Genomic DNA, 10,926 nt, shown 5'->3' with positions numbered 1-10,926 from the left:
TGTTATATTCCCTAGCTCATAACATCACATATTTCCCCCTATAAAGAAATAATGTTAACTCAATAAAGTGTATTTCTTTTTTTAGCTTTAACTTTTCATTTTTTAGCATTGTAACCACATTTGCAAACAACTTTTCTCTTCATAGAATTTTCTTTCAATAAAGAAATAAAGTGCAAAAATGTCAAAGCATCATAAAAAACAGTTATGTCAACACTTTTTTTAAATTTTTTAAACAACTCGAAAAAACCAAGAGTTCTTAACAACTCTCAATCAGCCTCTTAGGTGGCTGAACATGTCTCTTAGGTCTAGACAGTCTCTCAACAGCAGGTGACGCAGACACTGCTGTCAGTCCTTGGTCAGCAAGGTCAGGCTCCGTGTCAGCAAGTTCTGCAGGTCCAGCTGAGTCCTGTTGAGCCTTTTCCTGAGTAATAGCTGTAGTTAGTGTTCCAATAGCAGCAGAAGTGCACTTTTTGGAGAGCTATATTATTTTCAGTTTTGTGCCCAAGGGACTGATTTTATTTAACACTGTATTATTATTTATACACCTATAGTGATCACAGAGACAGGTTGTTTTTGTGTTACTGTATATATTTGTTTTTCTGAAAAATCCCACTTAATATACTTTGGGTAACAGCAGTCAATATTTATTTATTTTATTTTATTTTTTTAGGGGGGTAACAGTTAATATTTATTTATTTATTGGATTTTATTTTTTTCTTATATAATAAAAGTGAGCTTTTGTTAAACCAAATATTGTGTGTTTTTTCCCATATACAACAACCTATCTGGACTCCATAAGAGAATCGATAAGTAATCGGTTCTATAAGAAGATTCGATAATAGGCTCGAACTCGATAATTTCTTATCAAACATCATCCCTAGCAGTCACACAACCTATATACACGCTGTAGATGCACCAACAGCCATTCTGTTAATCATATATGGTAAAGTCTACTGATACAATAGAGGGCAAGAATCTGGGCACTGTTCAAAGCGATATACTGTAGTTACACAACTGATTAATACATCAATAAGCAGCTTTCAGGACACATAAATCATGCCTTGGATCTGCATAGAGCCGCAGCTCAGTCGGGGGTATCTGACCTGTGTAAAGTATGTTGTGATGCAACATATTTTGGTCTAACTATAATAGTTTTTATGTTTTAATGTTTTGTGGTTTTGTGTTAACGTGCAAGTAACGTGTTATTAATATAATATATTCATATTTATATTTATTTACAGACAGACATAGTTTTGTATTTCATTATTGTTTCTTTTGTTAATATCAGAGTCTGTTCTGCAAAAAGGTCATCCCTAGAAGCACAGAGCTTATGGACAGGGACCCACAGTTAAAATATACATCATCATACAAAATACAAAACAATACAATACCTTTCAAAATCTACCCACCAGATACCCATTTACAATTAAATTTATAGCTAAAAAAGTAATCTTTAAATCCACCAAAACAGTCTTAATATCCTATTATTCAAATTTGATTAAAAGGTTGCATCTTGAAGATCTGCGATAATCTCACTATACATACAGAGGTCAAGACCAAAATGATGCGACTAATGTGAATTCCTCAACCATGAGGGGTGTTCTAAAAGTACTAAGCATAACGTTGCAATAAATTTAGCTTAAAACACTTTTTAAAAATGTTGAAATAATTTGATTATTTTATAGAGCTATCAATCTCATTCCAGATCATCGGGCCTCTACAGGCTATGCTACAGCTTGTACACTTTAGATGACAATTTTTCCCTCTTAATAAAGGTTTGCTTCTAATGTTATATCTATGAGAAGTAGTGGTCACTGGAATGAGCTGGCAGAGTCTAGAATTGAACCCATATACTACGTTATACATAATACAAGCACTATAACCAGACCTTCCACCCCCAACTACGTCAAAATCTCTCCAAACGTGTCTAAATCGTTTGTGCTGCAATTTGTGTTTTATTTGTGTCGTTACAGAATTGACCTTAATGACGTTTAATGGTTTTTATGATATTAACATGTTATTATTCACAACCAGCCCTCCAGCTTTGTAAAAATCTCCCAAAACGTGTCCCAATCGTTTGTGCTATGTTTGTGCTGGTTTTTGCTGCTAAAAGTTTTGGACTAACTCTTATCATTTTTAAGTTAGTACCAAATTACAATTAATAATCAGCACCATAAAATGTTAATAACATAAAAACTTCAATAGTTAAACAAAAATGTTTTGGCAGCACAAACCAGCGCAAACGTAGCACATTGGGACTGGTTTGGGGAGGTTTTGAGAAGTTGCATATAACAGTTAGACTAAACCTTTTTGCAGCACAAACCAGCACAAACACAGTGACTAGGACAAGTTTGGGGAGATTTGGGAAAGGTGGGGAGGTTAACTTCACACAAGTGGGGAAGCTGTCCACAGGACAACTATTAGTCGTGCACTGCACATACCTGTATAAGCTCTTTTTGGAAGAGTGGCAAGAAGAGAGCCATTGTTAAAAGAAACCATAAAAAGTCCTGATTGCAGTTTGCCAGAAGCCATGTTGGGGACACAGCAAACAAGTAGAAGAAGGGGCTTTGGTCAGACAAGACCAAAATGGAACTTTCCGGCCAAAATGCAAAACGCTATGGTTGGCAGAGAACTAATAATGCAGGTTAGTGTGAACACACCATCACCACTGTCAATTATGGTGGTAGCAGCATCATGCTTTGGGGGTGCTTCTCTTCAGCAGGGACAGGGAAGATGATCCAAGTTGATGGTAAGATGGATGGAGCCAAATGCAGAATATCACCTTTTGGAGTCTACCAAAGACTTGAGACTGGGGCAGAGGTTCACCTTACAGCAGGACAAACCTAAAGCCAGGGCGAAAATAGGATTGTTTAAAACAAAACACATCCATGTGTTAGAATGGCCCAGTCAAAGTCCAGACCTAAACCCAATGGAGAATTTGAAGATCTGAAAACTGCTCTTCACAAACACACTCCATCAATTCTGACTGAGTTAGAGCTCTTTTGCAAAGACGAAGACCAAAGGTTTATGTGTTAAATAAATACTAATCTTTGTGTCTAAAACATGGTTTTATATCATTGGACACGGTTGTAAACTGTAAGTAGGTTAGATATAATCATTGAATATGATTAAAATCAAGAGTTAAGATTATTAATTCAGTGTTGATATTTAAGTAGGCCCCGGGCTCCTTTATAGTAACCCCTACTCTGAAAGATATACAACTCGTGGCTTTGCAACAAGGTGGAATAGTGAAGGCATCCAGCCCAAAGCTGCCAGCCACCAGGGGCTCCGTTTTCCGTCATATCATGTGGGGTGAAGCGTCCAAGGCCTGGGATGGGGGGTGAGGAACGCGTGTGTGTGGTGTGTATTTTTTCGTGGATGCGAATGTGTGTGTAAGCCTGCAATGTGTTTCTGTTCTGCGACCTTGGGTGCTGTCGCAAACGCGATAACACAGCAAGCCAGTCCAACAAAAGTGCACAATCAACAGGTGCATGTCCATGAGAGAGAGTGAAGGAGTTTCTAAGAGAATCTCGAAGGAAACGACCGTGTCACGTCGCTTGCAGCCAGGGAAAACAATCCAGGTTAGAACGTTTGTATTTGAGTGAGCGAAAACTAATTGAAAGTTTTTACTCTGTCTATTTTTGGTCCTCAAATGCATCATACTTTGCCATGCAGAGCAAACGGCATCTCTGAGATCTTGTCAAGTTTGTGATTTGGTCCAAAATCACAAATGTCTGAGTACCCGGAGCTCTGTTCGCATCCTCCAATTATTTGTGGCAGCTTTACGGTACTTTGGACGGCTGCCAGCATCTTCCAGTTTGTCGATACACCAGGGCAATGCTTACTTCAAACAGCAGATGTCCTGTTAGCCATCCATCCATCAATTTCCTACCGCTTGTCCCTTACGGGGTCACCATAGTTCCAAATAAGTACATACAGTCATTGTCCTCGACTGTATGGGTCGCCAGACACGCGGCTTTTCACTTCTCCCAAGAGTCCATTGTGTGTCCGGCAACAACGGTACCGTCAGGACAGGCAGGTTCCCCCGAACCCAAGATCTTGTCGTTGAGAGGACATTTGATCAATTTCAAAGTATCAACTACATAGGGCTGAATATTTTTGCACAATGTCCTTTTCACTTTTTAATATGTAAAAAAAAAAAAGATAAGAAATTATGTATAATTTCCTTTCAACTTCACAATTCTATACCTCTTTGCGTTGGTCTTTCACATACAATTGATCAAATAAATGTGACAAAAGATTGAGAAGTTTAGGGTTTTGAGTACTTTTTACACTCTACATGTATACATATATATGTATATGTGTATATGTATATGTATATACAGTATGCATATACAGTACAGGCCAAAAGTTTGGACACACCTTCTCATTTCAATGCCTTTTCTTTATTTTCATGACTATTTATATTGTAGATTGTCACTGAAGACATCAAAACTATGACACCTGTGAAGTGAAAACCATTTCAGGTGACTACCTCTTGAAGCTCATCGAGAGAATGCCAAGAGTGTGCAAAACAGTAATCAGTGTGGCTATTTTGAAGAAACTAGAATATAAAATATGTTTTCAGTTATTTCACTTTTTTTTATTATTCATTATGCTTTCAGTGACAATCTACAATGTAAATAGTCATGAAAATAAAGAAAACCCATTGAATCAGAAGAATTGTCCAAACTTTTGGCCTGTACTGTTTATGCAGTGACTTTAAAACTTGTGTAATTTGGGCCCGCCTTCTGGCCTTCGTCAGGACACCTGCAGATAAATGTTTGAGTAACTGTAAATATGCAATATTGTTTTTAGCAAGACCAGGAAGCAGACATTACAATAGTCTATGCTAGTGGTTCTCAATTTGTTTTTCCACCAAGCAGCACTTCATAAAACATTTGGCTCTCCATTTACCAACATAATTACCAAAATTAAAATAGAGTAGCGTAGTAGGCCTGAATATTCATTAAAAACAAGGCAGATGTTTTATTTAACAAGTGTATTTCATATTTTTGGCCACTGTAACATTAAACACAGTTTGAACAGTAACGCTGTGTTTGAATATAGAACAAACACTGTACTTTGATCAAGTGATTCTTTGGCGTACCATTAAATGGTTGAAAATCACTGGTCTGTACGTCTCGTAATAAAAGAGAGTGACCTCTGGCTGTATTCTTAAGATAATATGGTAAATGGTAAATGGGTTATACTTGTATAGCGTTGGTAAAAAAAAATATTTAGTTATATTTTCAATGTGTCAAATCAAATCAAATCAAACGTTATTTATATAGCACTTTTCATTTTTGATAATATAAATACATTTAATAAAGTCAAAATACAAGTAAGGCAACAAGAGAAGTATCCTACACTTCTCTTTTGTAAAGTAAATCTGAACAGCCGATATGGGCATCTACATCTGCTATATGATTTGCCCGAGAAGCTGGGCAGGACATTATAAAAAAAAATAAAAATAAAAATAAAAATAAAAAATAGAAATAAAAATATAGCACTTTTCATACAATGGCAAGTGGCAAACAAAGTGATTTATAATAAAAAATGTGGTATAAAAACTAAGCTCATAGTTGAAAACAATTTATGTAACTTCTTTGTTTGGAATTAATGGACTTGGTGGAGTCTTTCCCTAACTTTTATCCATTAACTATGTGGAACAGAACATATGAGACCGTTATCCCTCACAGTACATATATTATTGACTTTTGTCTAATCTAGTTTCAAAGTTCAATCTTCCTTTATGGTCATTGTCAGAGTGTATACAGTACATTTAGACACAAGAATAAATGCTCTTTTCTACCAGTGATTTATAACAAAAGAATGTGGTATAATAACTAAGCTCGTCATTGAAAACAATTTATCCAACTTCTTTGTTTGGAATAAATGGACTCGGTGGAGTCTTTCCCTAACTTTTAGCCATTAACTATGTAGAACAGAACATGTGAGACCGTTATCTATCACTGTACGTATATTATTGACTTTTGTCTAATCTATTTTCAAGGGAAAGTGTTCCTTTATGGTCATTGTCAGAGTGTATACAGTACATTTAGACACAAGAATAAATGCTCTTTTCTACCAGCGCTGCAGTGCAAAAACATGATGAATGATAAAAACTTTACATTTGGATCAAAAATATTCATAAATAGTTAAAATAGCACATAAAAGTGGTGTCACCCTTTATGGAAACTTAGTAAATGTATCATAGTTTCTCATCGTAAACTGTATCACAGAGACTTTGAATCTGAATGTGTTTAGATGGACCTTGTTATTGCCCATATCTGTTTCCTGTTCTATTATTTGGTATGTATGTGTTATTGGAATGTAGAAATTTAATATTTACACGTTGTAGCTCGATTCCTTTCTTGGCCAGAGGCTAATGTCTTAAATAGGTCTGCTATAAGACCTTCCCCCCTTAGGCTCCATCCTCAGCCTCCTAGCCTATTACATTCAACAGAATCCCAGGTGGTTTGGCCACTACAACCTCATTGCCTATAAAAGTTCCAGTTTTCATCATTAACCTGTACACAGTCCTTGCACTTCTTCTCGGTCTGATATCATCTGTCCACTCTTCAACTTGTGAGTATGCACATCTGGTCATAGATGATACATAGTCTGTTCCTGCTACCAACCTTTCTAGTCTATCCTGGTTTGGTTTTGTGTTTGTGCAGTAAGTCCACCAAATTCAAAATGTTCTGACTTCAGAAGAACATCGGATGATTAAACCTGTGTCATTTATTGTTTTGTAAGTGAAGTAATTTATATTTATATAGCACTTTTTCTCTAGTGACTCAAAGCGCTTTACATAGTGTAACAGCTTAAAGATCTTTAAGCTACATTTAAACCAATGTGGGTGGCACTGGCAGCAGGTGAGTAAGGTGTCTTGTCCAAGGACACAACGACGGGACTCGGACCTGGAACTCTCAAGTTGCTGGCACGGTCACTCTAGCAACCGAGCCACGCCGCAACACCCTCAATCATGATCTGCTTTGTACATTATCAACAATCAATACATATTCATTAGGGGTGAACAAAAATCAATTCACATTCGAATTGAGATTTTTCATTCATCCCGATTCAATCAATCAATGTTTATTCATATAGCCCTAAATCACAAGTGTCTCAAAGGGCTGCACAAGCCACAACGATATCCTTGGTTCAGAGCCCACATAAGGGCAAGGAAAAACTCACAACCCAGTGGGATGTCAATGTGAATGACTATGAGAAACCTTGGAGAGGACCCCAGATGTTGGTGACCTCCCCCCCTCTAATTTATTAGCTGTAGTTTCTTCTGTAAACCATGGGGTACGCCTTTTAGGGGCCCCTTTTAGCTTTAGCGGTGCTATACTATCAATGGTTTCGCGCAGGGCGAAACCATTGATCACTAACAACAGAAAGTTGTTAGTGAGGTTATCATTAGAGCCCACATAATTTGGGAATGGTGCCATTACCGAAGGCAGTAGGCCAGCAAGAGTCATCGTTGTGGCAGCATTAATGTTGCGGCTGCTAAAGCAGTTATTATTATTATTAGCTTGTTGACGATGAGTCAGAACTTCGAATTTTATAAGGTAATGATCGGACATTACTTTAGTATACGGGAGTATCATAACTTTGGAGGTGGTGACACCCCTGACAAGCACTAAATGAATTCATCATTTTCAGAAATCGATTACAATTTGTATTTATTTATTATTTTTTTATAAGAATCAATACGTTTTTAGGCCATCACCCTGCAACCAGAAATAGCTTTTCTAACTTGTAACCTGTTTTGAAAAAATGTCATTAGCATTGTAAAAATCGGTTTGAATCGAGAATTGTGTTGAATACAGAATGGATTCTGAATCCAATCATCAACCCAGGAACCGGAATGGGATGGAATCGTTAGGTGATCATAGAGTCACACCCCTAATATTCACACTGACTTCTTTAAAGCTGTGCAACCATTGATAGCATGTCCGCAAGGCTACACTGTAAAAAAAAATAACTGGCATTTATTAGATTTACTGGCAGCTCATTTGCCAAAAATGTACTGTAAAATAATCGGAAGTATAATTTTTCCATTTCCAGGGAACGTGGATTTTACGGTGGGAAAAGTAGCAGCTCAGTCGCCAGAATTTTCCTATGAAAATACCTGTTTTTAATTTAGAGTAATGCACTGTAAAAAAAAAACACAACTTTTTACATACTTTTTAAATACAGCTTTTGCTCACATATTTTTATTCAATGTAATTTGTCAGCATAATTTGATGTAAAAAAAAACAAAAAATTCAGTTCACAAAATTCAAAGGCAAACAATTCAGTTACAGAAAACAATCTTTTGTTATAAAGACACGAATTAACCTCCATACAAATCTTCAGGAAGTCCAGTAAATCTGTAAATGTTTAGGAACATTTCTGTTTCAGACTATCAAACATGTCGACTACGCTTTTTCTCATTGGTGGAGGAGGAGGCCGTCACTTTTCTTTCGATGGCTATAACAATGGTGCCACCCTCAAGAAGATTGGAGTGGCAGTAGGCGGCTGGCAGATCCACGCCGTGCGGGCCGAACTGACCGACGGGCGCGTGGAGACTTTCGGGAAAGGAAGCACTTTCAATGAGTTTACCTTCAACACTGGCGAGCGCATCACCAAGCTGTCCCTGTGGGGCAACGGAGCCGGGTCACGCCTAGGTGGCATCAAACTATGGACCAGTTCTGGACGCGAATTCTTCGCGCACATGAATGGCTGGCCCCTGAAGACAGAGTACTCTATTGACGTGGGGTCTGGAGTCTGCCTGGGCTTGGAAGGGAGACACGGCGCTGACATCGACTGTATGGGATTCCGCTTCATCAGTCCCATCAAGTCGTCTGTGCTGACCAACATGACCTATCCTAGCCTTGCCGTGTACACACCCCAGGTGAGTGGTACTATGTGTGGCATATCTCAGTCACTATATAACTACACAATATGCATCTTTTTGTGTTTTTCTCTGTTTGTTTGATCCAGGTGAAAAAAGAATACATCAAATCCGTGGCATATCGCAACAACACTAGTGAGGCTCAAGAGCAGAAATGTACGTACAGCAGATCTGTGACCAAGAATACCACCTGGAGCACCACCAACAAGATTGAGTCCACCGTCAGCGTGACCGTTTCAGCAGGGATCCCAGAGCTGGTGGAGGTGTCTAGTGGGTTTAGCTTGACCGTGGGAGCAGAGCACTCCAACTCAATGAGCCATGAGGAGACCATAACAGAATCAGATGAGGTTAGTGTGAAAGTCCCGGCAGGAAAGACTGTGAGCGTTGAGTTGTCGGTGGGACGAGCAGTCATCGACCTGGAGTACTCGGCCTCAGTTTGCATCACATGCATGAATGGCCACATGCTGGTCTTCGAATCCACTGGCAACTACACTGGTGTGGCTTACACAGCAGTGGATGTAAGTACCACTGAGTCTGATAAAGTTATTAATGCTGAATGAGATGCATAAACATCTCACTGTGCACAGTTTTCATATTGATTGCAATGGTTTGATTGCTAGTCATGTTAACTTGCTAACTGAATGACCGTCACAGATCAAAAATCATCATCATAAACCTGGTTGTGTTTCCATGTCCATCCTTAGTCCTTGTAAAACAAAATATTAAAATAAGTCTGTCAAGCTGGTCCCATTTTTTAATGTGTCTGTTTAGTAAATCATCATTTCAATTTTCAAATGTATTCCTGGAATCCTTTAGTCAAATGATTTGTATCATCATTTTTAATGTTGACTCATCATACTAGCAACCTTTTGCAGACATAACAGCTGAACACACTTAGTGTAATGGAAATCAAATAATGTTTGGGAAGCTTTTCCCAACACAGTCATAGATGTTCCCACACATTTGTTGCTTTGTTTTCACCATATCAATCAATCAATCAATCAATCAAAGTTTATTGTGTAGCCCTTAATCACAAGTGCCCCAAAGGGCTTCAAAAACCACAACAACATCCCCTGGTCTGAACCCACATCTGGGAAAGGATAAACTCTAAAAGCACAGGATGGGAAAAAGAAAAAAACCTTGAGAAGGGACCACAGATATTAAATTGTTAAATTCATGGTAATATGAGGGTCATATGTTTTTTCATGTAGACAAATCAACAATGTAGAGACGTCACCGATTGGTGCATAGAAGAGTGGTCCACCCTGGGTTACAACTTCGAACAGCTGGCACTTCTTCCAGTCTGGTACCACTCCAAAGATAATCTGTGGCCACCTCGTCATGCAGGAGAAGGAAAGAAGAAAAGAAAAGCGGCAGGTCAACTGGTCTAAAAAGGGATCTATCCAAAAGCTAGAGTATATAAAAGAGATTTAAGGTAGGACTTCAATGCTTCCGCTGAGGTGGCATCTCTAACTTTTGCCAGTAGGGTATCCGAGAGTCCTAGAGCCCGAGTAGAAAACGCTGTAGGACCTGCAGACTTTTATGGGCTCTGGAAATATTATGCACAGTTAATCCCAAACTTAAACTTTAAGTAATAAGTAACTTTTAGAGCCCTATTTTAGTGGTCTGAAAAGGCAACCGTGAAACACGAAAACCCAAGTAGCGTTATGAAGGGTTTTCTGTTGCTTTCGCGGTTACACCAGTGTTCATTTTGACAGCTGTTTTCAATTTAGTTTTAGTTATTGTCTTTTGACGAAAGTGTATTAAGAGTTTTAGTCTCATTTTGGTCATCTAAAATTATTCAATTTAGGCCAGTTTTAGTTAATTAAAATTACACAACATTTTAGTCAACTAAAATTACAGTACATTTAGTCAACTAAAATATAAAGTATAAAAGATAAGGCCTCTTTAAGGTTTATTTGAAAGCACCTTTATTTAGACCACCTGCAAAGCATTTGTATAACACAAAAGTAGCATGATGATATGGTCAGGAATGATGTATGACTCGTACAATGGTC

At 38.0% G+C, this 10,926-nt stretch overlaps 1 protein-coding gene across 1 annotated transcript; it reads left to right on the top strand.

The window, feature by feature from the left end:
• The first annotated feature begins 3,493 nt into the window (after positions 1-3,493).
• LOC133663799 (aerolysin-like protein) lies at positions 3,494-9,468 on the top strand. The gene is made up of 3 exons (XM_062068500.1): positions 3,494-3,581; positions 8,416-8,908; positions 8,998-9,468. The coding sequence occupies exons 2-3, from the start codon at positions 8,426-8,428 to the stop codon at positions 9,466-9,468; spliced, it is 954 nt and encodes a 317-aa protein (XP_061924484.1). The 5' UTR covers positions 3,494-3,581; positions 8,416-8,425.
• Positions 9,469-10,926: the final 1,458 nt, after the last annotated feature.

This window comes from Entelurus aequoreus, linkage group LG13 (assembly GCF_033978785.1).
Source record: "Entelurus aequoreus isolate RoL-2023_Sb linkage group LG13, RoL_Eaeq_v1.1, whole genome shotgun sequence".
NCBI classification, from domain to species: Eukaryota; Metazoa; Chordata; class Actinopteri; order Syngnathiformes; family Syngnathidae; genus Entelurus; species Entelurus aequoreus.
Note: the sequence above shows the minus strand (reverse complement) of the source record. Positions and strands in the feature narration are given on the sequence as shown.

Bases quoted from the DNA above. Each gene is read 5' to 3' on its own strand.
- LOC133663799 (XM_062068500.1), top strand. From the start codon at position 8,426: ATGTCGACTACGCTTTTTCTCATTGGTGGAGGAGGAGGCCGTCACTTT. The intron at 8,909-8,997 runs GTGAGTGGTACT...TGTTTGATCCAG, and splicing joins TTGCCGTGTACACACCCCAG to GTGAAAAAAGAATACATCAA.